This window comes from Acomys russatus, chromosome 10 (genome assembly GCF_903995435.1).
Source record: "Acomys russatus chromosome 10, mAcoRus1.1, whole genome shotgun sequence".
Classification (NCBI taxonomy): Eukaryota; Metazoa; Chordata; class Mammalia; order Rodentia; family Muridae; genus Acomys; species Acomys russatus.
Window position 1 is genome coordinate 55,888,248 of NC_067146.1, and position 27,534 is coordinate 55,915,781.

At 46.5% G+C, this 27,534-nt stretch overlaps 1 protein-coding gene across 1 annotated transcript in view; it reads right to left on the minus strand.

The window, feature by feature from the left end:
* Positions 1–4,431: 4,431 nt before the first annotated feature.
* Cnpy1 (canopy FGF signaling regulator 1) overlaps positions 4,432–27,534 on the minus strand; it is a 53,721-nt gene continuing 30,618 nt past the window's right edge. Inside the window, exons 3-5 of the mRNA XM_051152215.1 lie at positions 10,681–10,884; positions 8,860–8,956; positions 4,432–5,083 (exon numbers count right to left, since the gene is read on the minus strand). Coding sequence (XP_051008172.1) covers positions 5,046–5,083; positions 8,860–8,956; positions 10,681–10,884 — 339 coding nt within the window. The 3' untranslated portion in view covers positions 4,432–5,045. The remainder of the gene's footprint in view (positions 5,084–8,859; positions 8,957–10,680; positions 10,885–27,534) is intronic.

The following is a 27,534-nucleotide window of genomic DNA, read 5'->3' on the forward strand; positions in this document are numbered from 1 at the left end:
GGAGTTGATCAATGGGAGCTATAAGGAGAGACAGGGAATGGAGATGCGTCTGATGTGAGACTCACTCATTGGAAGAAGAGCCATACTTAGAAACAGTGTGATCCTGTGTTCAGCCACTCAGTCCATGCTCCCTGCCTCCCACCCCTCACTCCCTCTCTGCGCCCCCCCCCGGGGGGGGGGAACCTCTCACACCTCTCTGCTGTGTCCATGCTGGGCTGCTAGGTATCAGCATCACTCATCCCCATCTGAGGAAGGACATTTTGATCCCACTGGTGGGTACCCACAAGAAGCTTGAGGCTCCCAGTTGGCTAAGAGAGATGTGCCACTGCCCTGTGATCCGGTGTGGCTATAACCCTAGGACAGGCCAGGTATGGATTCCCAGGCTAGGGCTCATCACCCACCAGGGGAATGGTGGCACTAACTGGCCATCTCTTCTGCCCACCATTTGCTAGTGTCACTTTAAAAAGCACATGGTCACATTAATCTTAGGATATCCCTAAGTAACCAGGGCAGTCGAAGCTTCTGCTTTTATTCTGATTATCTGATACTCTGTGTGGGACTGCATTTGTATCAGAGTCCCCCATCTTAATAGGCCTTTTGTTAAAGAGGACCAGATATTCTGTTTCTTACTGTTGTGCTTTCTATCACAACCCACGGGTACAGGAGCACTTCCCCAGTGTCCTGTGGTGAAGAACAACAGAGCTATAGATGACTCCCACCAGATTGGTGATTGAAATCTGTTACTGCAGGTGTCACTTTGGGATTACAGTCTCCCTTTATCGGGTGATTTCAGACAATGCACGGTGGAGAAACTCCCACTCTGAAAGCTGCTGAGGCAAACCCCTCGCAGAAAATGCCAGGAGTACATTGTGCTGCTTGAAGTGCCAGTCCTGCTATCATGATGTTTAAAGTTAGCACCAAGAGTTTAACTTTTGCCTCATAGATCTGAGTCCCAGCCATGCTCAATTGACTGACACTGGGCTTGGGGGTGGGGGTGGGGGGCAGGTATGGAACACTCATCCCTCAGATGTGGGGAGGATATACCCCAGAGCCCTTTCAGTCCCCTCAGCAGGAAGGAATTCACACCCCCAGAGTGAGTGGTTGGAGGGAACAAGGCCATCTACTCAGTCACTCCCTCTTCTGGCCAGCCTTCCCCTTTGTGCTGTTTGGAGTGTGTGACAGGCCTGACTGGATGGGTGTTCTAGTCCTGTGTCCCATGATCCTGGCACAGCACTTTCGTTTTCAGCAAGGTAATATCTGAAAATGTTTTGTAATTTCCTTATTGTCATGAGATGGGATCATTTCTGTTATAATCTGAAGTATTTTTTCTCTTTCAGAAATGGTCCTGAAGACAATTCTTCAAGATGAGAAGTGTAGGAAGGCTGTGTTTTCTGACAGAAGTTACATTTCCAGATGCCAACTGCCAGGATCCTTCCAGAGTCATCAAAGCTCCAATTGTATTTCCCATGTCCCAATTTTATTTACTTCCCTGTGTGTTTTAATCTTTGTATCTAAGTTTCTGTCTATATGTGTATTTATTTACTTCCCTGTGTGTTTTAATCTTTGTATCTAAGTTTCTGTCTATATATGTATTTATCTACCCATCTGCTTACCAAGCCATCCATCCACCCATCCATCCACTTACCCACCTACCTACCAATCCATCCATCCATCTATCTGCTTACTTATCCACTAACCCATCCATCCATCCACCTACCCACCCACCCACCATCCATTTACCTACCCACCCACTTACCCATCCATCCACCCACTCACCCATTTACCCATCTACCTACCCACCCATCCATCCATCCACCCATCCATCCATCCACTTACCCACCCTCCTATCCACCCATCCATTTATCTACTTACCCACCCACTGACCCAACATCCATCCACCCACCCACCTACCCGTCCATCCATCTATCTGCTTACCCACCCACCTACCCACCCATCCATCCATCCACCCACCCACCTACCCATCCATCCATCTATCTACCTACCCACCCACTGACCCACCATACACCTACCCACCCACCCACCTATCCATTCACCCATCCATCCATCTATCCATCTACCAAGTATCTACCCACCACCCATCCTTTCACGCACTTCTGAACTTTCTCAGATAATCAGAAGGGGAATGACTTCCCTTCCTTCTGAGGCAAACCTCCTGCTAGTGATGAAGAAGCAACAGGAGTAGGTCAGCCAACATTATACAAACACCACCACCTTTCCTCCAGGGCAGATGGTGACAAAGCACACTGGTAACCCCTGCTCCACAAATGACCAGCATAGGGCAGCAAGTACGTCAGTAGGACAATACCATTTCCTGCATCTTTTCCTAGGTGATTCTCAGGCCATATTTCAGTTTTATTTATTACAATTGATCTTTTCTAGTTACGTTGCTCTAAAAGCAAATAAATGTATAACGAGAATCACATTGCAGGCAGGAAGTCTTAACAAAAACTCACTGGTCTCCTACAAGTATATTTTTATTGCAATAATTTAATGTTCTTCACTGTATCTAGGTACCAAACAGTGCCACAGGTTACTGGTTGGTCTTTAACATTTCTAGTTATGATTAGCTCACAAGTTTGTATCAAGTTTAAGAGCAGACCACAAAAGCATGCACAAGATTGGCTTTTCCACAATATTCTACCACAATCTGAATTTTAAGAGTGATACACAGTTTAAACTTTTTTGTTGTTGTTGTTACATTGAGCTATGCACATAAGAATAAACACAGTGTAAGCCGAGAAACTCCTTTGGCTTTGGCTATGCCGTAGGGCTTGTCTAAGTAAGTGTTGATGTTTCCTGTTGGGACTCTGGCTCAGTTCTACTCTGTGCTCCTAGTGAAATGGGTTCAGCAGTCTTGGCTTGCTCTTAGCAAACAGAAACCTGCAAAACAATGATAAGCATCTTGTCTTGGCCAGTTTGGTTTGTGGGTTGTGAGGATACAGGCTCAGGCGAGGATTCCATGGAAACCCTAACACATCTCACGGGGCCTTGTCTCTTCTTCCTGCCTTTTATCACCCACCCTGTCTTCCCAGGAATTTTAATATTATCATTATTATTTGTTTTTGGCCTCCATCTAGGTTGATTTTTATTAACTCTAAAAAAAATTTTCATCCTGCAGCCTGAGTGTTTTCTTTTGCTTTTAGCGGTAAGTGGTCCTCCCTGGCTTCTCATCTTGTCTTGTACTTGGTGTCATCTTAAAGGCAGAAAGAGTGGCCAGCCAGCACAGCTTCTCTCTCCGACTACTACATCCCAGCAAAGCAGGCACTTCACAGGAAGCAGGCAGAGAAACCTGGGGCTCTGGGTAATTCTCAATCAAACCAAGGTTTAGTCAGCAACTCAGTGAGCTACAGGCATTCATACGACCTCAACAAGGTTGATATGGAAAAGAATTACAAAAATATGTAAGTCATGAGACATCAAAACCATTGTAAGATCTAAGGCCCTATTTGGTGAAAAATCCAAGAAAACCTGGAAACGCAAGTGTCTGACTATGCATCTGCATGAAGGCCCTAGCAGGTGAAAAGCAGCCTGGCAAAGGGAGGCTCTCTTAGTGTCACAGCCTTATTCCCATAAAGGCAAATTTTAAGAAATGCACCATAGTGTGCATTTACTGAGAAAGGCCAAGTAAGAGCACACTAAGAAGACTTCCTGTCTCAAAGGCTAAGTTAATCTTACAGGTCACAGAAATGAGATGAGGGGCAAGGGTCCCCCTTCCGTTTTTGTGACATCTTCCGCTGTAGCTCAGACTATGCTTTTTCTTCCATGCTGGGAAGCAGCACTTCCTGTCCTGGCATCTCTTCTTCCTAAGGGTTACAGAGGACCTATAGCACAGCCAGCCACAGACACACTGAGCAAGCACACGCTTTCTCAGATTCCCACATAAACAATGACATTAGGACTTAAGACTAAGGGGAAGGAAAAAATAGAAATCTCTCCCCTTTATTTTGATAAATGTTTGCAAATATAAGGATTATTCTGCCTGAGGAGCCCAGTGAATAACTTAAATAGTATCATTTCTGGATGGTTTTATAAACAACCGTTTTAGCTCTTCTGACACAGGTTTCACTGACAATGATGAAAATTTCTTTAATTAAACAGGTGTAACCTATACCCGCACACGCTGAATAATTAAAGTTCAATTCCACTAAATGCAAATTTAGCAGAGACAATGAGAGCACCCAGGAGTGGCTGTTATCATGTTTTGTTACAGTAAGTGTGGAAAAAGGTAAATTTCCCTCCACATCCAAAAATAAATACATAAATAAAAGTCCTGTGGAAGAGTGACAAATCAGCCTACAAGGAAATCTACATACTATGATCAGTGAGGGGAAAACAAACCAAGAGAGATTCAAGCAAGACAGAAAATGTGTTCAGCGCTGTATCATTTGAGACCCGTGGTGCGATAACTCAGAGTGTGGTTAGCAGCCCGGTGAGGTGGCCATTCACCGGGAGAAGCACCCAGGTCCCTTCTATCTATCCTATTGAATCCTAGGGATAAAGTTTTGAAATCTGTTTCCAGATCTGTAAGTCCCATTCCTGATTTAGAGGGGTGGCTTTGCAAGCACCACACAGAACCTTCCAGAATAACCAACCCATGGCATTAGCTGCAACTGAATGCTTTGAACTGGAGCCAATAGAATAGCTGAGAAGTCAAACTGAGTTCTTTCCAAACTGCAAGCCGTGTACAGATGTGTCAGACACATTTGGTTATGAAACCCTCTACCCACTCATAAATCCCTACTGACTTAGAGAAATGGTTTCACCCTTTTCCCACCGTCAAAGTTAATGCTCTATTGCCAACCCAGCTTCCACCCAAACATGCCAAGGGGTGTTCAGTTATATAAACTGCTCTTCACCTAAAAGAAGACTTGGGGTTTGTCACGATGCCAAACAAGAGATTTTTAAACCAATATCACGCATGAGACATGTACAGCAGACCGGAGATGAACTTCCTTATCATGGGGGGTCACACGATGTGGAGGCACACAGTGACCTTTCGGGCTGTGAATCCACTCTTCTCACTCCTAGGGTTCAGGATGGTTGATAGGAGTGCCACAGAGATCTGGAAAAAGAGCAAGAATGTCACTAACAAGTAAATCCCAGGGCACTGAGATGTTTTCTCTCCACAGAAGACCCAGGCTAGTGGCAGCTATGTTAAAGATTTTGTTGTGAAAAAAATTTTTTTTAAATACACAGAAAAGTAGGAAGGGATATCCTGCCCTGGGTCCCGAGCCAAGCTTCCAGAACAAAGCTGGCCAACCCTACTGTTCTCATCTCACCTTTTAGTCTTTTTGGACCAAGCATCATTTGAGGTCCCTCCGTAGGATTGGGAGCATTGGAGGGAGATCCAAGCAAGGTGTCTCAGGGCGGGAAGGGATGAGGATGCTGGCCTGGAACTCGGGAGGCAATAGCCATTTTTATTTTCATTGCTTTGCCTTTTGAAAGCAAAAATAGCAGTCCTATTTAGGAAGACCATGGACTATTCTAACTACATAATGTATTTGGAATGTGCTGGCCTATGAGAGTAAGGAATTTTAATGTGTTAGAATTTAAGTCTCTGCTCTTGGGTTGAGAAGTCAGACAAAATTGAAGATTTTTATTTACTCAAATGCTGAGTAGCCATCTCTAGACACTTGCTATCTTACACCGTGAGTTCTGTTAAGATGTTTCTAAGTGTTGTGATTGATTGGATATTAGCACAGAGTGATCAACATAAAATATCTTTATTTATGTTTCCACTTAGACCCTTACTACTCCAGGGCACCAGTGTAGCCACTCACTCACAGCCCACAGCGTGTGCCCTCTGCCCTGTATGGACACATGTGTACTTTGAGTCACATTCTATATTATATCATGGTTTTACTCGCCTCGATTTCAAGATATCAAAGTGACTCTGTAGAGATGCAGGAGAACCCACAGAAGATGCAATTGGGAAAACCTTGTGTACTGACGCCTCCCCCCATTTTTCTTTTGTCTATGAAAATAAAAGACATGTGAGAAATAAGCCCAGCTCCCCTGCCTTCCGCCATGAGCTCAGTGGTTGTCCTTCTATCCAGAGCAGAACACCACAGTGGCACCCACAGATCCAGGCAACACCCCTACCCATCAGATGATACCCCAAAACATAGCATCTTCTCTATTGTGCCCCACTTATGCCTGTATGTGAGGATGCACAGCTGAGCCTTGACATGTTGGAGAGTCAGGCTGTGTCCTCATCAGCTCTGCTACAAAGAAAGGACACAATCTAGACAAAGCAGGGAAAAAAAAAAAAAAGAGCAAAACTCATCTACGCAGTGTGGATGTTAGATAAGGAAAGTATGCTTCCAGAAAACCTCTAGTTCTAGAAACATCTATTTTCTAAGTAATTATTTATCTCCCTGTGAGCAAGGACAATCACTTCCCCAGATCTCAAGATGGCAGCTTACATGTGATGTACTCCCCCGCCCACCCTCCTTCCCCCAGACACATACAGGACACAGTCCTGTAACATGGTTTACATTGCTGAGATAAGGCTTCAGCAAAGCTGTCGTCTACCCTAAGGCACACTGAATCTCTGAAATACAGCTGGCACCCTGCTCTGGTAGAAAGACCACTGTACTGTGTTGTAGATGGCACTCAAGGCATCAGGATTTTTTTCTGTGAAGTAGAAGAGTCCCCGTTCATGTCATGGGTGTCTGAAGCCATGCCATGTGTTAAATCACAGCACTACGTTGCTACTCTTCCATTCACTAGAATTTATTTGTTTTTCTTGAGACATGCGGCCCAGGTTAGCTGTGTACACATGTTTGTGTGTGTGTGTTTGTGCGCGCGCGCACGCGCAAGCACATACACACATGTATACATGCGTGCACCAGATGTCAGGTAATTGTACATTAACCAATAACTACTTCATAAATATACATTACATATAAGATACTATCTTGAGAATGGGGAAACACCTATTGCTTTTAGGGAGACAAATAGTTATTTAGAGAATAGACACTTCTCGAACTAGAGATTTGGCTGGCAGCTTGGCATTTTTATCATCGGGTGTTATTTTAACTTTTTCTGGCAATAATTTGTATCAGTCTGAAAAAGCGTTCTACCTTGCTTTCGCGGTGCTAGCCTGCTTCAACGGCAGGGCTAAGGGAGCTTGGTCTCTGTTAAACACTGATTTGCCCCAGTGTTTGATTAGATATAAGCTGCGGTATCCCTCACAAGCTTCGTGAAGGAGCACAGCCTGAGAGCGCGCTATGCACCATGCGGCCATGGCAGAGCAGCTGCCTTTGACTCTGCATAACCCAGCTGCTGGTAGGAAGAGTTGAAAAGCAATCGAATGCAGGGTCATCCAGTGTCCTTGTGCACATTAGCAGCTCTGCACATTTCTTAGGCTTATTCTCCAGGCTCATATTTTCATTTTTATTTCCAGCTATGTCTACATAGAAAATGAAGAGAGGGTGCTACCACTAATGCAACTGAGTCATATCACTGAGCCTGGGAGCAGTCCTGCCCCAGAATCTAATCCAGAGGCGGTGACTCCCACAGACAGTGGCTAACGTCCCCTCAGGTCTCTTCCGGAATGCCTTTCTGGTGTTCATCACAAGTGATGATGGCTGGTTCAGATGTTTACAAGGAAAACTAGCGGGCAGATTTCAGACCCTGCCTATCATATGTGTCTGAATATCTAATGGACACCTATCCTAGCCAAGCTGAAATGCCTTAAAAAGCCTGTTTTGGGGAAGTATGGCTATGGACGTGTGTGAATGTCACAATTCTGTAATTATATATCTATATAAAACCATCTCAGGCTACCAAAGAATTCTCTATCATTTTATTGATTTTTTTTACAAGCTCCCACTGGGATGGAATTTTAAATATAAAGCAAGCTCATTGTCTACTCAGAGTGAGAAACTCTGAACTTTCTTGTTGGTGGGTATGTGGCCCTCTTATCTAGAAACTTTCAACAACATCAACACTTAGTTACAAGCACCCAGGAATATTCCTTTAAGGGCTTTGGTACCATATGTGATATATAGCGGTGGCGTGTACATATAAACTCTGCTGAATTCAACCTCAAGCTTCTGCATGGCTTACAGAGCACTACACTGGGACTAAACCAGTGTCTTCGTATAAACTTTCTCATTTTCTTCCTAAGGACATATGAGAAACCCTGCTCAGCTGACTCACCTCGCTCTTATCTCTGTATAAACATGTGTCAGAGGTACGCTCAAGCAGATTGAGGAGGGACTAGCCAGCGGTCCCAGGCTTCGCCTTGGCCTACAGTAGATACCACTCTGCTCACTTTTTCTCCTAGCTTCTAAGTGGGCACATACGTGTCTAAATGTGTAAAGCGAGTATTAGTTAAACAGCTTAAAACTGGACAGAAAAAATTGAGATATAGATACTCAGGAGAAAGAACCTGGAAAAAATAACCCCAACTTAAACAAGAAAAACTTTAATGCGTTTTCTTTCAAAAATAAAAATCTCACCTTCTGTTGTTAGGACAAATACTTAAGCTATAAAAAGGACACCCCTTCCTGGGCCAGGATAGAAAAATCTGTGGCTTTAAAAATTGAAGCCAATGGCTTAGGGGTCATCCAACTCTGAAAAGCAGTGGGTTTCATAACAACTACAGTCAAATCTGAATTCTTTGAGGGGGAGGAAAAACCCAGAGAAGGAAAGTTAGCAGGGAAGGCTGTAGCCTAGGCTTCTGGAGCTCTGCTCTCTGGCACATCGTGTCGCCCCAGAAGCCTGTGTTGGAGCCAGGAGGCAGCCAGGCGCCACTGCAGATGAGCTGTGCAAGGCTGAGGGAGAGCGGGTGAGCGAGGCTGCGAGCATGTGTTACATCAGACACAGTACCTGATTTTTCACCGCACAGCATGTCAGCTAGATGGTGTGCCTCCTGGGCGATAAGTGCGAATATCTCATCCTCATACTTTTCAATGATGGCCTCGCACTGCAGAAACACAATAGCAACACGTGTGAGCAGAGCCACGTTGGCGAGGGAAGCCCCTTATTAGCTGCAGACTTATCGACATTTTAGTAGTTCAACACAGGGAAGCATGTAAGCAAGGACGTCCATTCTCCTTGCCGTCTTTGGCTTGGTACATCATTGCACAAGAGAAACCCTCCTCCCTGAATGCTAATGGTAGCATTTTTCTGAGACTTAACTAAATGATTACTCTGTTGCAAGACCCCAGAGGAGGAGGACGACGAGGATGAGGAGGAGGAGGAGGAGGAGGAGGAGGAGGAGGAGGAGGAGAAAAGAAAATGTCTGGCTGTGGTTGTTTCTCCAAGTCTGGAGTGCAGCAGGCAGGAGGTCACTGAGAGCTCCCCTTTCCCATTTCCTCCAGCATTTTAAGGACCACTTCTCCTGGAAATGCTTAAACCAGTTCCCTTCCAATTTAACATAATAATTCACTCTGTGGTTTGAATCTTTGAAGAGATGGAGGCTCCTCAGCCCTTGTAGCGATAGCTTCCTGTCAGGCTAGGGGGCTGCTGAGTACTGTGAGGGCCTTGCAGGTCACTAGGGAAGTTTCTCTGAAGACCCTTGAGAAATCTAGCTCAAATCTCGAGTTTGCAAACAAAGCAAACAAAAATAAATAAAAATAAAGCAAGCTGACACTTCAGGCAGGAGAAAGCACAAACTTGCCACAAGATCTGAAAGAGTTAAATTCTGTCTGGAGTGAGTCTCTCCCATCAAGAACTACCAGGCGACCTTTTTTTTTTTTTTTTTTTAATTTTTGGAACTGTGGGGTTACTTACTGATGGCCATCCACAGAGACTGGTAAACCAACTCTGAGTTCATTAAGCAAGACTCTAAGATTTTAAAATGGCATTTTAAAATATTTAAATTCCACTATAATGTGTTTATTTAAAACCTGTGAAAGACAAACACGTTCACGACACCACCCAGGTTCCATGGGGTTTTAGCTCTGAATCATTGCCCTCACTTTTTAATTAAAATGAAATCTCCAAATGTCAGCTTCAGCCCCATGTTGGGGCTGCAGCACGCCTGACATTTCGGCCACTATGTGAACTTAATACATTTTGTAAGCAGGCCTGCCCATCACTGTCTGATTCAACAGCGTTAGGGGAAGTGCACTGCAGTGTAGTTTTGCAGGCACACCCTACTAAGCCAGAGGCCAACTTTTCTGTAAAATCAGCTTTAGCCCTTGACCCCAAGACTTGGTGTAGCCTAGTCTCAGCTACAAAACTTGAACTAACCCCAGGAAAACACTCTCCTGTTGGGTTGGGAGAGAGGATTTGGGGCGACTGCTCCAACATTTTGCTATAATAATTACTTGAAAACGACTCTGTGGCCTCCCGTCCGACTTCACTCCGGACACCACAACCCCGGCTACCTTAGGGGAAAATCCGAGACCCAACCTGAGCTCTTGTTACCCCACACCAGCAGAATGCCCTGCTAAGCAACGTACAAATGGTGTCCACATCACCAGGACAGGGGGCACTGGGCACCTTCCATAAAACACCCTTCAGCCTCCCCACTGATCACTGAAGCGTGCTGCCATCCCTGAGATGCCAATCGAGGCACTAAGTGTTCAGTGGGACAGCACAGGACACCAGGGCATGTGAATGTGCCAGGTTGCTCACTGGCTCATCAAGAGTAGCCCCAGGCAGAAAAAAGAGACCCCAACAGGCTCTTAGAAGGGGGCTTACCGCGAATTTCAAAGGTTTGTAGGCATCGGAATAAAAGAAGAACTTTTTATATTCTTTGTATATTTTGTCTCCCTTTCTCGGAGCGTATCTCCTGAAATACTTCTGCTTGGTCACTGGGTCGTCCTCCAGCTGGTAATCGTTCATTCGCACACACACTTTATCCAAAAGGTCGATGAGAAACGCCTCGGACTGGGCCAGGGGAACCTACAAGAAGAACAGAACCAGCCAGGACACTTGCCCACCCCCCACGAGGGTCCAGCGAGTGCGGGGAAGGACGGCTTCCCAGTGGAAGCAGCTGCAGCGCTCTTTATGCAGCTTAAAGCAAGCTTAAGTTCTAGCGAGAAAATAACATGCTTGACAGTGGACAGTAAGAAACGGACAAATCTAGAAACTGCACTTGGAGATGTCATTTTAAAAGTTATTGAGTAGAGGCTGAAGCACAGAAAATGGGAGGAGAGGGGGGCGTTGAGAGCGCGTCAATTCTGCCCAGTCTGCGTCGCCCTGCCACCCCCCCACCCCCCGCCTTCCGGACATCTTGCGGAGGCTATGAGAGATCCACGCCGAGGTGGTCGTGGGCAGCGGGGTCCGGGGCGCCCTCACTGGCTCTGGTTTGCTCTGGGAACAGCTGGCGCGCGTCCCGGGCGCCCCTCTCCCTCCGGACCTGCCGGGGCGCGGTGGGCTCCGTGCCACCACCTCCGCCCCGGGCCCGGGTCAAAGAGCACCCTGCGCCCTTGGAAACCGAGACAAAACCTCGTGCGGCGTCTAGACGGGTCAAGGTGCAGGAGGCCTGGTCCCCGCGGCTCCTTCCGGAAGGGGCGTGGAGCCGCCAAGGGCGCCCGGCCGGGCCCGGGACTTTGCGCGCTTTCTCTCTTTCCACCCTCTGCTGATCAAAGAAGGAAGTTTGCATGACAACTGCGCTGAAAGGGCTGCATGACAAATGAACTCGGTTTCTGCAGTGTTGATATATCCAGCCCTCTTTGTCCCCTTTCACACGCAGTGTGAACCCTTCCGGTGCCAACGACTGCGCGACATTCACTGGCGCGCTCAGGGCGCACAAAGGGTCCCGGCGCTTCCCCGCCATCTGGCCGCAAAGCCGATCCGCAATTAACATGAAAGCGCGGGCGGCGGGGCCCACGAGGAACACCCCCAGATCGCCGCCTCCCCCAGCGTCCACCAGAAAGTGATCCTAGGCACTCACTTTATGCAGAGCGCATGAACCCAGCGCAAGGACCGCGCCCGGTCACACCTCGCACCTGCTGTGGCCCAGGTGAACCTCAAGCCACTGGGAACTCTCAAGGCCCTGGCTTCGCTAGAGCAATTAAGTAAATACGTCTACGAACTAGTATGAGAACAGTCCACAGCAGGTGTTAAGTTCTTTTTTCCAAACTCACCAAATTAAAATATATATATATATATCTACAGTGGAAAAAAAAACACCGAAGACTCCACAAGGGCACCATCAAATACAAAAGACATTTTGTTTATGCTTTTCAAGCTTTAAAAGCTGAGAGAGAGAGAGAGAGAGAGAGAGAGAGAGAGAGAGAGAGAGAGAGAACACAAGAAAGAAAGAAAGAAAACTTTACAGGTTTACTGACACAACTGAAAATCGGATAGCTGATGGACACCCCGGAAAACTTGGAGGGGTCACTGCGAAAGGCACCCGATAGCAAAGGCGAATTTTTACGTTAGTGACTCAAAACTGGCCTTTTACACAACAACGGCTGGCGCTTTCAGGGGTGTCCCTGTGTTGAGCATCTTTCTTTAACTGATAACATATAAATGCCAGCTTCTAGTTGTCCACAAGCTGGATTTTAAGTCACAGCAGAGTGGGCTCTTTCATTAAAACAAAACATCTAATAGCAACTAGGAATGAAATCTCTCCTTCCCTCTTCCATCAGAAAGGCAGACTCTATGCGTGGGGGTGGAGGAGGGCCTTGGGTGGGGGAGAGGGGCCTGGGAAGCCCAGTCCTGTTTCCAGGCCAAGAACGTCCTCACACGCTAAGCTTTTCTAGTTGTCTCCCTAGACTGTTCTGTTTTTCTTCCCTTTTCAAATTGACCTAATACTCTGAGCTGTGTGTAGAAGATTGCTGAGTCTTGTAAGTTTGGGGCAGAATCATGAAAGCCCTCTACTTTAAAAGACACTTTAGAAATCTTTTACTTTAATTTTTTTTCCCCCTGGGTTGCACTTTTTGAAAACAATCCTCCACTTAAAAACCATCAGTGGGACTGAAACGTGAGTTGTTTTAAAAAGTATAACCTCACACCTTTGGATATAGAGCAGTGTGCACAAATAGGTTGTGTGTGTGTGTGTGTGTGTGTGTGTGTGTGTGTGTGTGAATTTTAAGTCTGAAGATTGACAGCTTTTGAATAGCATTAGCTAGCTAGCCTTTTGCAGGAGTCTTTAAAACCAGGTGCACTGGCTGGCTGAAGGCTTACAAGATACTATAAACGTCTCCCGAAAAGGAAGGGGAGCCCTCCCAACGCGATGGTGATGAGGTCATTTTACAGAAGTCTCCAATTTTTGACCTTAAAATCCCCAAGCACCAGATATTGGAAAAATATTTTTAAAAGATGTTTCTCATCACAGATCTTCACACGTGTACTAAAATCTACATTGTTATGATTGGACTTAGCTGAATCACCTTTGGTATATTAAAGAATGTTCATAGAATAACTGACCGCCCCCCCCCCCAAATTGTTCGGATTCTAGGAGTGCAGTAAGTACTGAGACAAGTGGAATAAGAACCAAGTCTTTCTTTATACACAGTGAAGGTTTTGAATGGGACTTGTCAATAATGTGACTCCCTTTGTGATCTTCCGGGAATCTCGCCTCTGCCTTGCAAGGACTGTCTCAGAGATACTGGCCTCATTAAAATATGAATGGAAAGGGCCGCTGTCACTACCGCTGTGTCAGCGGCTCAGGCTTCTTCAACAGTTTTCTTGCTGTTTTATAGGGACTCCTCTAGCATGGTAGGAATGTGAAAGTGATCTGGGATCTTTTCCTCAATATCCTGGCATAAAGACACCTCCCAACTTTGAAGCCCCCCCCCTACACCTCTGAATCACATCCGGGATGTGCACTGGTTTACCACCACCACCACCTTAGGCTTTTCCTAAGGTGAGAGGTACCCAGACCACAATTTTGAAACAGAAGGAAAGTAGCCAGAAATTCTGGTTTGGATTTGTCCAGGAGCCTGCAACTAGAGAGTTCGTTACAGACCACTATGACTACACTTTAATAACAGCCAATTACAGCATGCTCCATGTTTTTCATTACTGTGTCTCTGTTAATCTTGTAGCAAATTTCTTGCTTGATAGCTATCACAACCAGGCAGGAATACAATTATGTCACAGCACAATGGACGTGGGGTGGCTAGTTGTGATGCATCCCTCTTTTCCATCACAGCCTGACAGTTGCCAATAAACTTCATTCATCTTCATGGCTGTTTTGTAGTTTTCTAGTTTTCCTTCAGACACGAAGGTGGCACTTAACCTGCTTAGTGGTTGATAATTTCATATTGTTGCAAAGATTTTCCTTTCATGAGGGTTGGTTAATGTAGCACTTAAAATTGCAAATGTTGGGGCTAGAGAGATGGCTCAGCTGTTAAAGGTTAGGCTCACAACCAAAAATATAAAAATTGCAAATATTGGATCCAGCTTTACTGCTCATTTTCCATCTGTAAAGAAAGGAATAACCATTGATATTGGTTAAAAGCCATTATTTAGATTTTAAAAGTTACAGCTCTTCACCTTAGGCTTGGATTCAGAAACTCTTGTAGGATGATGAAACATAATTAGCTTTTATGTTAATTGACTGCTATGAGTTTGTTGTATGATACTCCTTCATATAATATGCAAATTGCATCAAATGTTTGGCTTTATTAGACAATATGATTGCAAATCTAAAGGAATTCATTTTGATGAGAAATAATAAAAGTTGATGGATTTCCAGTGTTATGCATATCAGGAAAAAGAACTGTCACTTCTGAACCAACTAATAAGAGAGACTTTTTTTTCTGGTAGCCTGTGTTTAAAAGGCAGTTGGAACATCATAGAATTCTCATCACTGGTATTTCAAGATTCCACAAAGTTCCTGTTAGCACAGGTAGGTCTGTGGGCTACAGGCCTGGCAGTTGCTACAGTAGCCTTCTCTTCAAAAAACCATTTCTTACCATCTGAATGATGGAACAAACCATTCTGATCTGAAAGCTGGTTTTTCAAGTGTTTTCCTCTCCTTACCATTAGAATACGAGGGCATTTACCAGTAACATGTGCTCTCAAGGAGTTAAAAAATAGTAGCCAAATGAGAACCCTGTTATTTAGGGGAACACACACACACACACACACACACTCACACACAAGTTTCCAATCATATTTTTTTATTCTGGAGGTTGACAGAAGAGAATAAAAAGGAATCATACTGTGGGCCAGCATTATTGATCGCTGAATGGGGGTGGGGTCATCTAACTCAACTTGATTTCCTAAGTTAAAAAAAAATGTATCTCTCCCTCTCTCTTTTTTTTGTTTTTTTGTTTTTTTTGTTTTTTCGAGACAGAGTTTCTCTGTGTAGCCTTGACTGTCCAGGACTCGCTTTTTAGACCAGGCTGGCCTCGAACTCACAGCAATTCACCTGCCTCTGCCTCTTAAATGCTAGGATTAAAGGCGTGGACCACCACCGCCGGGCTAAAAATATGTATCTTTTTCTCATTATTAAATATTAAATTGGCACTGCTATCAGGTTCTCATTAAAAAAAATACTCTGCCATTTTTTAAAACCCATTAAGTTTTGAACATTCAGGTACAATGAAGCACACAGCTACCCATATGAGAACAGGGCCACTTCCTAACCTCTGTGAAGTCTTGTTAGCAAAGGCCCAGGCAGTCTCACCACGTGATTGGCCAGGGCTGGGAATTCTGCTGCTTCAGACGTCCCTGATAGGGAAGAGCTGGAGTGCCCAGTTGCAGACCAGCAGAAGACAAGACCGTTTACTTAAGGCTGAGCAAAGCTGACGACTAGCCTGAGCTACACAGGTAAATTTGTGGGCAGCCTGAGCTATAGTCCTTTGTCTCAAAAGGTCAAATTTTAAATCAAAATTAGAAAAGAATTTGTTTATTCATTCACCAAATAATTACTGAGCCTTATCTGCACTATAGACCAATGCATTTCTCAAATATAAACTTTTAAAAATGTTATTGTTTTATTTTATGTATATGTGTGTATGCGTGTCTATGTACCACATGTGTGCCTGCAGAGGGCAAAATCACAAGCTGTTATGTGGATCCTGGAAAATGAACCTAATCCTCTGAAAGAGCAGCCAGTGCTCTTGATTGCTGAGCCATCCCTCCCACCCCAAATACAGATTTCCCTAAAAAGTTTGTGATTCTGAATTAACATTGAAATAGACATTTTTAACTAGACAATGCTCCCAGTGGACATCAGATGGTGGTGTGTGGCCATGTCTATGGTGTGGCTGTCAGAGACTGCTGCGGCTGCCCAACTGTCTGAGGAGCCAGCTCTGCCAAAGATGGCCCAGTGCAGAAAGTGGGCAGAGGCACAGCGGGGAGGCGACCGTGGCCTTGCTCGGTTTTGTCTTTTGCACGCCATAGGCACATGTCGAGGGAGTGATGAGATAGCCTGGGAAAGATTGGGAAGTCTGTCTAAGGGAAAGAAGGTCTGGGACTTGAGTGATGAGTTAAGGTGTGTCATGTCCACAGAGGGCAAGCACATGGACACATGTATGTCCACTCCATAGGCATGCTCTCACATACACATGTAGACATGCTACACACCCATATACATGTGCTCACATACATCCAACACATTCTCGCATATTTATGTGCACACACACACACAGAGAAAGAGAGAGAGAGAGAGAGAGAGAGAGAGAGAGAGGAGACAGAGAGACAGAGAGGCAGAGAGACAGACAGACAGAGAGATTATACAGAGAGCACCAGCTGGCCTCTTAGCTGACAACAAAGGTGAAGGCGCTGCGTGGCTGGCTTCTGGGTGGGGCTAGCAACAACCACAAGCAGAAATGCCTACTGTCTTTTGGACCCTCATGAGATTACTGGACTCTCTCAGGAGAGAGAGTCCCTAATCACCTGGCCTCCACACCCCCATCCTGGTCTCAAGCCCCCAGTTCAGGCCTGTGTTCTGTGACTGAGTGGCTATCATCTCCTGGCCCCAGCTGAGCCTGAGGACACCCTAAAGGGTTGGCACAGGGTCTTTATACCCCTCATTGGTGTGTTGCTGTGCCACTCACTTCCCTGTGCAAGGGACCTGGGGACAGCACAGCTTCTGAGCATTCAGGCCACTCTATCTATCTATCTATCTTTATTTTTAAAGACTGTGTCTGTGTAGCCTGGCTGCACTAGCCTCCTAAGTGTTTCCATTACAGTTGTATGCACTGTACCTGGCTAAGACAGCTTTCCTTAAAAACACTTTTCAATACAAAGAGTAACACTTCCATTTTTATTATTAAAAAAAAATAAGGAAAATAAAATTTACACCTATACCAGACCTTAGGGGGGCAATTCTAGAATTACCTGTGACCTAAACCTCAGCCATGCTCAGCCCACAGTGTGGCTAGTGTTGCCTGCCTCAGGAGAGCCTCCCCCAGGAGGATGGCCTGGCAGTTTCCTCTATCCTGGCAGCACTCCTAAGCTGCTGTGGCCCCTTGCTTTCTGGATCCGGCCCAGTGTCCTGGCATTCTGGTACGCAACCAACTCCAGCAGCATCTGTTTCTTGTCATGCCCACATGAAAGGGCAGGGTGGCACATGCGCTGAATGGGCCGACTGGTGCTCTCCCAAATTCATGCCCCCAGGACCTGAGAGCACATCTAGAAATAGGCTTTTTGAAGAGGGAATATATTTGGGGGTGACCCTTTTCCACGGTGCAGGCATCTTTTTTTACAAGACAAGGAGATCAGAGCTAGGTGTGGTGGCTCACTCCTTTAATCACAAACACTCGGCTGGCAGAAGCAGGCAGTTGTTTATGAGTTGGAAGCCAGCCTGGTCTATATAGTGAGCTCCAGGCCACCCGAGGCTACATAGTGAGACCCTGTCTCAAAAGATAAAATAAAGAGGAGATTTGGACATGAATACACAAAGGGATGACACGGAGAGAAGCTAGCATCCATAAGCCAGAGAGACTACAGAGGTGCTAACCCCATGGCACCCTCAACTCTGACTTCGGCCTCATGAAAATTGATTAGGGTATGATCTATGGCGCTTGGTTATGGGGACCTTGCTACACACAGAGATTCTGAAGGCCCAGCTCTTGCTTTGCTGGCTATAGTCCTAAGGAAGGTGCCATCTGCAATGAAGCTCCACTCACTGGAATCCCCAGTGTAGTCTGGTGGGGAAGGAGCCTTGGGTTTGGCACTAAATACAAGTGTCCAGTCAGACTATACCTATCCAACTGTGTGTAAGGCTGCCAGTGACCCTTGGTCTCCCAGCATCCTCTTTGGTCTACGGGGCCATAGTAACACCATTCTGTGTATTTGATAAAATATTTGACTGTCTTAGAATTTACACATTTTAAGGACACAAATTTCAGGAGAGTGGGGCTGCCTCTGTGAGAGGGAGAGGACTTCATTGTCCGCATGTTAACAAGCATAGACCTGGGTGAGCTCTAGACAGCACACAGACACCTGCTGTGCCCCAAAGTTCTCACTGGGGGTGTCTTCTCCGTCTCCGGCATCTCTGGGCACGAGAGCTTCTGGGATGGGTAGAAGTCACTGGGTCCCCAAGTGTGTTCTGGGACCAGCTCCCCAGCTTTCCTTCAGGATCTTAGCCACATCAGTCTGTGAGATCACCAATCAAGTACATGGGTACCCACGGAAGACAAAAGTGGGGCATGGATGCTCTGGAACTGGGGCTGCCCACCCAACATCGTGTAACAACATGGCTAACAATGCTTTTAACTACTGAGCCATCTCTTCAGCCCCCGATGTGACTTGAAAAAAAATTTTTTATGTGCCGTATTTGGAAAGAGCAAGCCAGCAGAGCCTGAAGGGAGGGCCATTTAGCACCAGGACCAAGAGGTCCTGACTCCAAGCCTTGTCTTTAGGACACATGAAGAAAAGATGCCTCAGTTTTTAGACTCAAATCATCCAGAACAGCCCTTATGGCATGCCAGAAGCCCTACTGTTTCATGCTGTTCTACTCAGGTGAGCTACCATAGCAACAGGGAGGAGGCCAAAGCCAAGAACAAAGAGCTTAGGGTGGCAAGATGGCTCAGAGGTCAAAGTACTTGCAATGCAGACCTGAAAGCATCTCAGTCTCATGGTAAAGAGAGAAAAGTGACTCTTGAAAGCTGTACACTATGGCACACATGTGCCCTCACTCACACACACACACAAACACGCACACACACACCACATACAGGTACACGTATATACAACAATAATAATCAATTAAAAATGTTTAGAACTTGGGTGTAGCTGGTGGAAGAGCACTTGCTTGGATGAGCCAGGGCCTGAATTCCACCCTCAAAAGGGCAAAAACAAACACACTGGAGATCATTCACTTATGAAAACAAAAAACAGAGGAAGGAGAGGGGTCTTAGGCCGACTCCAGCAACTATTGTGTGTGGCATGGTTTGTGTCGCTACAGAGCTGGCCATTCTTCAACACCATTGGATCTGTCTTCACTCCACTCTTTCCTCCTGCAAGAGTCTGGGTTTCTTCAGCAGCTCAGAGGATGTGCTGCCCTGGGCTGAGAAGCCCACGTGACCGTGCCTCTTCCTACTGTCCTTGGGAAAGACTTCTCAGTAGAGTTGGTCTTTCCAGACTTCAGTGGAGACATGAGTCTGAGGTTTAACATTAGGCTGTCAAGTTTCTTCCCAGCTTAGAAATTAGTTTCAGAAATACCAGGTCAGGGCTGGAGAGATGGCTCAGAGGTTAAGAGCCCCAATTGCTCCTCCAAAGGTCCTGAGTTCAATTCCTAGCAATGACATGGTGGCTCACAGCCATCTAGAATGAGATCTGGTGCCATCTTCTGGCGTGCCAGTGTACATGCAGGCAGAATACTGTACACATAATAAATAAATCTTAAAAAAAAAAAAAAAGAAAGAAAGAAAAGAAAAGAAAGAAAGAAAAAAAGAAAGAAATCCCAGGTCACGACCACACAGGTTCAATTCCAGAGAGAAAAGGGTGGTGTTAGCATGTGGGATCTGGGGCATAGGTTGTTTGTGTTCTTTCGGCTCTCTTATGATTCTAGGAATCACCTCCTCTGGTTTGGATAGGATGAGTGTGAAGCAGAAGGAGTCAGCTGGCACACATCTTTGACCTCAGGAGACAGAGGAAGCCAAGTCTCTACGAATTCAAGGCCAACTTGGTCTACATCGTCAGTCCCAGGTCAGCAAAGGCTACATCATGAGACTCTGTCTTAAAAACAAAACAAGAGAAAATCAACAGGGCACAAACCAATCTATGTCAGTGTCTCCAACAAAAGGCCACTGTATCGGTAAATCCATCCTGTCCCCATTAAATAACATTTGCCATTGTTGTTTATCTTTCTCTCTCTTTTAGAAAGACTTATTTAAAACCAAGCGTGGTGGCACACGCTTGTAATCCCAGCACTCGGGAGGCAGAGGCAGGCGGATTGCTGTGAATTCAAGGCCAGCCTGGGCTACAAAGTGAGTCCAGGACAGTCAAGGGTACACAGAAAAACCCTGCCTCAAAAAAACCAAAAAAAAAAAAAAAAAAAAAAAAAAGACTTATTTATTTATTACATATACAGTGTTCTGCCTCGGTGTATGCCTGCAGGCCAGAAGAGGGCACCTGATCTCATTATAGATGGTTGTAAGCCACCATGTGGTTGCTGGGAATTGAACTCAGGACCTCTGGAAGAGCAGTCAGTGCTCTTAACCCCTGCGCCATCTCTCCAGCCCATGTTGTTTATCTCTTTTGGGGGCATTAATAATTGCATATCACATAGTCAGTATGTTTGCCACCCAAGAATTTAATAAAACATTAGTGTTTGCTGCAGCAATGGAACTCAGACATGAAGGGAAAGAGCCTCTGAAAACATTAGCATCCTGAGGAACCAAACTGTTCCTTCCAAGGCTCCACCCTGCATCCCACACAGGAGCAGTGAGCCAGATGCTCCTGTCATCCCACAGTCTGCACACGTCTTAGCAGAGCACTCTGTAAGATTCATAGCTCATTGGCTTGGGAGATGGCTCAGTGGGGGAAAGGTGCTTGTCACCAAGCCTAAGGACCTGAGTTCAATCCTCCAGACCCACAGTGTGGAAGGAGAAAAGAAGCCAGGAGCAACAAGCCAGTAAGCAACATTCCTCTATGGTTTCTGCTTCAGTTCCTGCCCAGGGTTCCTGTCCTGAGCTCTCTCAGTGATGAACTGTGATGTGTAACTGTAGGCTGAAATAAAGCCTTTTCTGCCGGCATTGCTTTTGGGCATGTGTTTTATCACAGCAGTAGAAACCGAAGATAGTCTTATTTCTTAGCACTGCATTTTGACAAATGTAATCTCCTTGCCAGCTCAGACTCCAGGTAACTTACTCTGTGTGAGAGAACTCTTGGTTGCAGGTGGAATCATGACGATTGTAAAGGTCAAGTGCACTGGATGAATCTCTGTCAGGAGCTATGCTAGGGATGGTGGAGACAAAGACAGTGGCACATCCTACTGACAAAACCTGGTTCTCCTAATATTCCTCTTGGGAAGCTTCGTACTGTGCCAGGGACCAAAGACTGACGGGGGAGACATAGTTTGGTTAGAGAACCATTTAATGGGCCTGAAGTTCCTACTGTGAGCAGGATAGGCATGGGGTCAGACAGGAGTCATGACAGTGGGCCTATCCCTGGAACCCCGGCCTGGGAATGAAGTCACGTGCACAGCACGTGGCCTTGAGGGTGGCCGTCTCTGCTGGGAGGTCTTGGCCACAGACTGCCTATGGACAGTCCTGAACTAAGAGCAGACTTTTTTCTGTTTTTTTTTTTGTTTTGTTTTGTTTTGGTTTGGTTTTTGTTGTTGTTGTTGTTGTTGTTGTGGTTGTTGTTGTTGTTGTTGTTGTTGTTTGAGACCTGGTTTCTCTGTGTAGTCCTGGCTGTCCTGGAACTCACTCTGTAGACCATGCTGGCCTTGAACGCAGAGATTTGCCTGCCTCTGGCTGGGATTAAAGGCGTGTACCACTACTGCCTGCCAAAAGCAGTTCTTTGTATTCATGAAGAGTAGAAAAGGTTACATTGTGCTATGGAAGAGGGTACTTTTAGAGTGGGAGAGGATTCGAAACTTACATGTCAGCATCTAAAGGTTCTTTTTTTGTGGAACTGGGGACTAAACCCAGGGCCTCACCTATGCTAGACAAGCTCTCCAGTCCATGTAAGTGCAGCTCTGTTCACTTCCGTACTGAAACTAAAAGGAGCGGTGGGGTGCATCTTGGAGCCGGTGACACCCTTAGTCATTACAGGTAATACTCCACACACACTGCTCTGACACTGTGCTCCTCCTCAGAATGGTCCTGCACCAGGCATACCACAGCCGTGGCCCCTGTGTGATGCCACCCTCTCTTTCCACTGCACTCTTCTCTCTCCTCTCGAAACCACATAGAACTGCCCTCCTGGAAGGTGCGTGTACACACACACACACACACACACACACACACACACACACACCTGAAAGCAACAAGTTGCTTACTAGGCATGACCTATGGAATCTTTCCCATGAGGCCACGGGCATAGACCTTTGCACACTACATGTGATATGGGCCATGAAACCAGAAGCACATGTGGAGCTTTGGGTATGATGATGCCCTATTGGTTACCACTCCATTGGGCAGGCCCTCAAGACCCTCAGTGGTCTTAGTCCACTCGGCTCCCGCTGCCAAGGTCCCCTGACTGTCCTGGGGGCAGATGGGAGAAGTAGGACCAGGTGCCTCTGAAGGTCTCCATCCTAATCATTCACTTATTTTCTTCACAGAGGGGACCAGGCTCTGGGAACAGGTTTCTAGTCTACACACTGAAGCCAGGCCAACCAGATGCCAAGGGCTCTCCCTGAGCATCAAGGCCACAGAGCAGAGCTCCTCTTTAGATTTGGCAGAGGGCACCAGGCACCTCTGTGGAGTGCTCCCTCTGAGCATCTGTACTGCCCTGCACCCTCCCTTGCCCGTTCACACAGCAAGCCAGTCCCAGCCATCTCTAGGCGCCTGTCCTATGGCCACAGCTTTAGAACAGCTTGCTGGACTCATTCTTCTTCCTAAATAATCTGTACCCTCGATTCCTGCAAACAGGCAGACTCAAAGTCAGGGCACATCTGTTTTAGCTGCTCATATGCCAGGGTGTGGAAGTGCCCATTGGACCACACAGCTCCTTTTGTCCCTCGGGAGAAACGGGAATCCTTTAAATGTTTCCCCATTATCCTCCATTCTTCACCCCATTTGCGGATCCACGCGATTCTTACTCAGTGGATAAGGAGCAATTAACAGGACTAGGGATTTATTAAGGATAAGTCATGCCAGACGGTTTTGACAGCTTGTTTTGAGTGTGACAGAATTACCAAATCCAAGGTTAGATGCATTATGTATTTAGACTTTAGTGCAATGTCTAATGGCAGGCTTGAGGAAGTATTCCCGCCAAATGGCAGGAGACAATAATGTACCAGACACAGACTCAAAGGTCAGCGATAAAGGACACACGACATGCAGCAACACTTCCAGACAGGTCAGGAATGGTAGGGAAGGGAGTGGCATTTCATGAGGAGCCATCAAGGTCAATGTTAAGGTCCGTTCCCATAGGGACATCATCCGGAGTGAGGGTAAGGGTATGCTGCTGGCCAGTAGGGGTGGTGGGAAACCCCATCCCCTGCCCTCAGAAGACAGTGCTTGCCCCAGAGCTACTTAACCACAGTGATGGGGTTGGATTCATCCCCACCCACCTCCCTCCCGCCCAAGAATATCTTACAAGGAGGTCCAATGGGAGATGAGCTCACTCGGTCCCATGGAACCAGTGTAGTGTCTGGGGTGCCCAGTTTTTTCTGTCTGGTGGTAGAGTTGTGTCCACAAAGCATATACTCAGGTCCTGATGTTCATACTCAGTCTCACAGGCATGGTTAAGCTGAGGTCCTGTGTTAAGGTGGGCTCTGAACCAATGTGATTGGTGCCTTTATAGCAAAAGGGGAGACATGTGGACACATGATGCCACAGCTATGTGAGCCCAGGGATGGGCTAAGTTGTTACATTTCCTGGGTAAAGACCCTGTTGAGTAGGGAAACAGCTCCAGAGGCTGGGAGATGCTGGACCATGAGACGCTGGGGTGGAAGATGCTGAACTGTGAGATGCTGGACTGAGATGCTGGGCTGTGAGATGCTGGGCTGGAAGATGCTAGGCTTTCCTTCCTTTTGAGTCCTTAGGAGAGCCACTGTGCCATCCTCAGGTCTAAACTGCTTATGTCATTCTCCTTTGCTGTGCAGCCCTGAAGGACAGCCAGCCGGCTGTGCACAGCCCCACACACCTCCTCCATACCCTACCAGACAGCGACAGGGAAAAGGTTTCTTCTCGGGGGGGGGGGGGGGGGGGGCGGCTGGAAGAGAAGGTTTAGGTCAGCCATGCTGAGCCTCAGCAGGGCAGCCATTCACACATGCAGGGCTCAATCACAGCTTTTGTTTGTATTTATAAATGAGGGGCACGCATCGCCAACATTTGGCTAGTTATCCCTAATTCTGTGCTAAGCTACGGTAATCGTTCATTCTCTCTCACTGCTTTGTGCCTGCTGATCGTTATTATTTTTATCTGTTCAGGAGTATTGAATCATCTGTCTTCTCCCCCTCCCCAGGGCAGCAGAGCATCCAGTCTTTCTATATGCGCAAGCAGTAATGTCGGTTTTGTTTCTTAACTGGAGTCTTTGGTTAATGAACACGTTGGGTCTCCACTGTATTATATACATTGTTACCAGTTTTTAAGTTCAGGCTACTGGTCTGATCCCAGTAAACTAGCATGTGGGTGGATGTGCAAAGGATGCTGGTTGCCCTAAGGGCCTTCTCAGACCTACCCTCTGACCAGCAGGTCCCACTGTACGGCAGAATCTTTCTCAGGGACAACAGGACACCCACCAGACCACTCCACCGCACCTCGCCCATGGAATGGCAGCTACCGTCTCCCAGGCAGCTCTCTCTCTACGCTGGACATCACCAGCTCAGCTCTCACAGCACGGACTAACAGCTGCCCGGTGGGCTGGTGAGTGGTTCCTATCTTTCCCCTGACTTTCTGTTGCTTTCCTAGACTTCATGACAGAGCTAGAGAGGTAGGTCAGAGGTTGAGAGCACTGGCTGCTCTTACAGAGGACTTGCACAGGGCAGTTCACAACCTCTGTAAATCCAGCTCCAGGGGACCTGACACCCTCTTCTCGTCTCTCTTGGGGCACCAGGGACACACATGGTGTATAGACATACAAGCAGGTAAAAGACCCATATGCGTAAAATAAAAACTGAGCACTAAATCCCAGGCTTCACAACGCAGTGGAAGTAGCTAGTCCTAAAGGACCTTCTGCAGTGATAAAGAAGTAACGGAGCCATGTTAGCGATTTCTTCCTTCAGTGATCTGTCTGACAGAACTAGGGGTGCACTATGAAAAACTACGGTGGTACAGAGAGTACAAGAGTGCACCTACAAATCGGCTTAGTGGGGCGGACAGACAGCTCAGCAGTTAAGAACACTTCTCGCTTCAGGAGGCCTGGCTCAGCTGTGCAGTGCTCACCCAGCACATGGGGAGGCCTGTGTTCAGTCTCCAGCAGCACATAAACAGAGCACAGTGGCTCACAGCCCTAATCTAGCACTCCTGAGGTGGAAGCAGGGGGGTCAGGAATTCAAGATTTGAGGCCACCTTGGGCTCCACGAGACACCTCAACAATAACAAGCTGAAGCTTCAGGACAGAGAAGAACTGCAGTTTGAAAATAACCAGAATGACAAATACAAAAATACGCACAACATAGGAAGAAATGCGCAATTTCCCCGCTCTCCTAGAAACTTGTCTTTTAAAGGTGACAGACACTGGGCTGGAGAGATGGCTCAATAGTCAAGAGCACCGGCTGCTCTTCCAGAGGATCTTGGTTTGGTTCCCAGCATCCACATGGCAAGCATTTGTCACTCCCGTCCTAGGGAATCCTCTTCAGGACTCCTGGGTACTATGTACACAGACGTACATGCAAGCAAAACATTCACACATAGAAAGTCAATAATTTGGTTGGTTGGTTTTTTGTTTTTCAAGGTTTTTCTGTGTAACCCTGGCTGTCTTAGAACTCACTCACACTGTAGACCAGTCAGGCTGGCCTTGAACTCACAGAGACCCACTTGTTTCTGCCTCCTAAGTGCTGGAATTAAAGGTGTGTGCTGCTGCTGCCGCCACCACCACCACCACCACCACCATCACCACCACTACCACCACCACTACCACTGCCACCTGCCTAACTATTTTGTTTTTAAAGTGTCAGACACATAGCTTTCCAGGGCAGTTAGGGAGCAAGGCTTACGTAGGAAATGGCGCTGACCCAGAGGCTTGCTGTTTACTAGGAAGAGAGCACTGGACTTGAGACTCATGGTTCACTGTGTTAAAAAATATGTTCAACACAGACACTTCGGGAAAACACAGAAGAGAAGCAGGGGACCATGGGTACAAAACTCAGAAGCATTTGCATGACAAAGGCAGGCCCCAAATGCACTGTGAAAAGGGAGGAGCCTGTGGCAGAGCAGCCCAGCTATGAGTGTATGTATCACAGCCCAAGAAGCATATTAGCAGTGTGTCGTGGGTCACAGAGGTACCGTCCCTATAGATGCTTTAAAGCCATAAAGTATAAACCACAATCTGACGGGAAAGTGGGAGAAGCTACAAATAAGCAAGCAGTGCAGGATCTCCAAACAAAAGAGACTGCTCGCTGCCAGACTGGGAAGGGAAATTAAAACAGGGGTGAAAGGACATTTCTTGCTCTTAACACGTCACCAAAAGAGAGGACGAGTGGGATTTTTTTTCCATAATGGGCAAAAGTAAAATAAGGCAGATTCTTTCCTACACTGCCTGTTGGATTACAAAATGCTGAGGCTTTGAGGAGGTTACCCAGGGACACAGATGGAAGTAAAAATGTGTGTAACCCATATGGTTTGACCCTAAATCACTGAAGAATCTACAATCTATTCTATATAAATCAAGGCTGTAAAATGCTTGCTACCAAGTGCGAGGTCCTGGATCATCCCAAGCACTAAAAAAATAGGAGGAAAATTAAAATTACATTAGCAACACACAGGATCTTGAATCCAGGATGTTTGCTGTAATAGTGCTGTGTGGAAGAAGCTGGAAGGTCCCAGAATGTTTACCTGAGCTACTGGGATGCATTATAAAGGTGTCCACAGACCTCTACTGCTGTTGAAGGTGGCCTGTGTGTGCTTACTGGGCGAGATGCCTCATTGCCTGCACCGCCACGCCCCACACTGTGACACTCACCAAACTGGGAGCACTAGTTTCCCTCAATCTCCCCTGGAAGTCATAAGTACAAGGTCAAGGTTTGGATGGAGCTGTGCCCACAAATGACAGCGTTCCCTTATCATTTCAGGGTCCTCCCTAAGACTCACTCACCTCTAGATATAGTCACGAGGTAGATTTTTGTCATATCAATTTAGGGTGACACAATTAGGCCTATCCCAAGAGGAAAGAATGCATGCTTAACAATAAGCTTATTTAACACTTTTACATTCTTCAGTGGAGGAAACTATATATTATACTCTTACTACGGTTAAAAGTGACCAAAGTCAAGGAGCACTAAACATCTGCCTGAATTCGTGCCTTTGCTTGAGACTGGGGACAGTTGGGAAGGTGCTCATTTCTGAAAGGGTGGCTAGACCAGGCTAG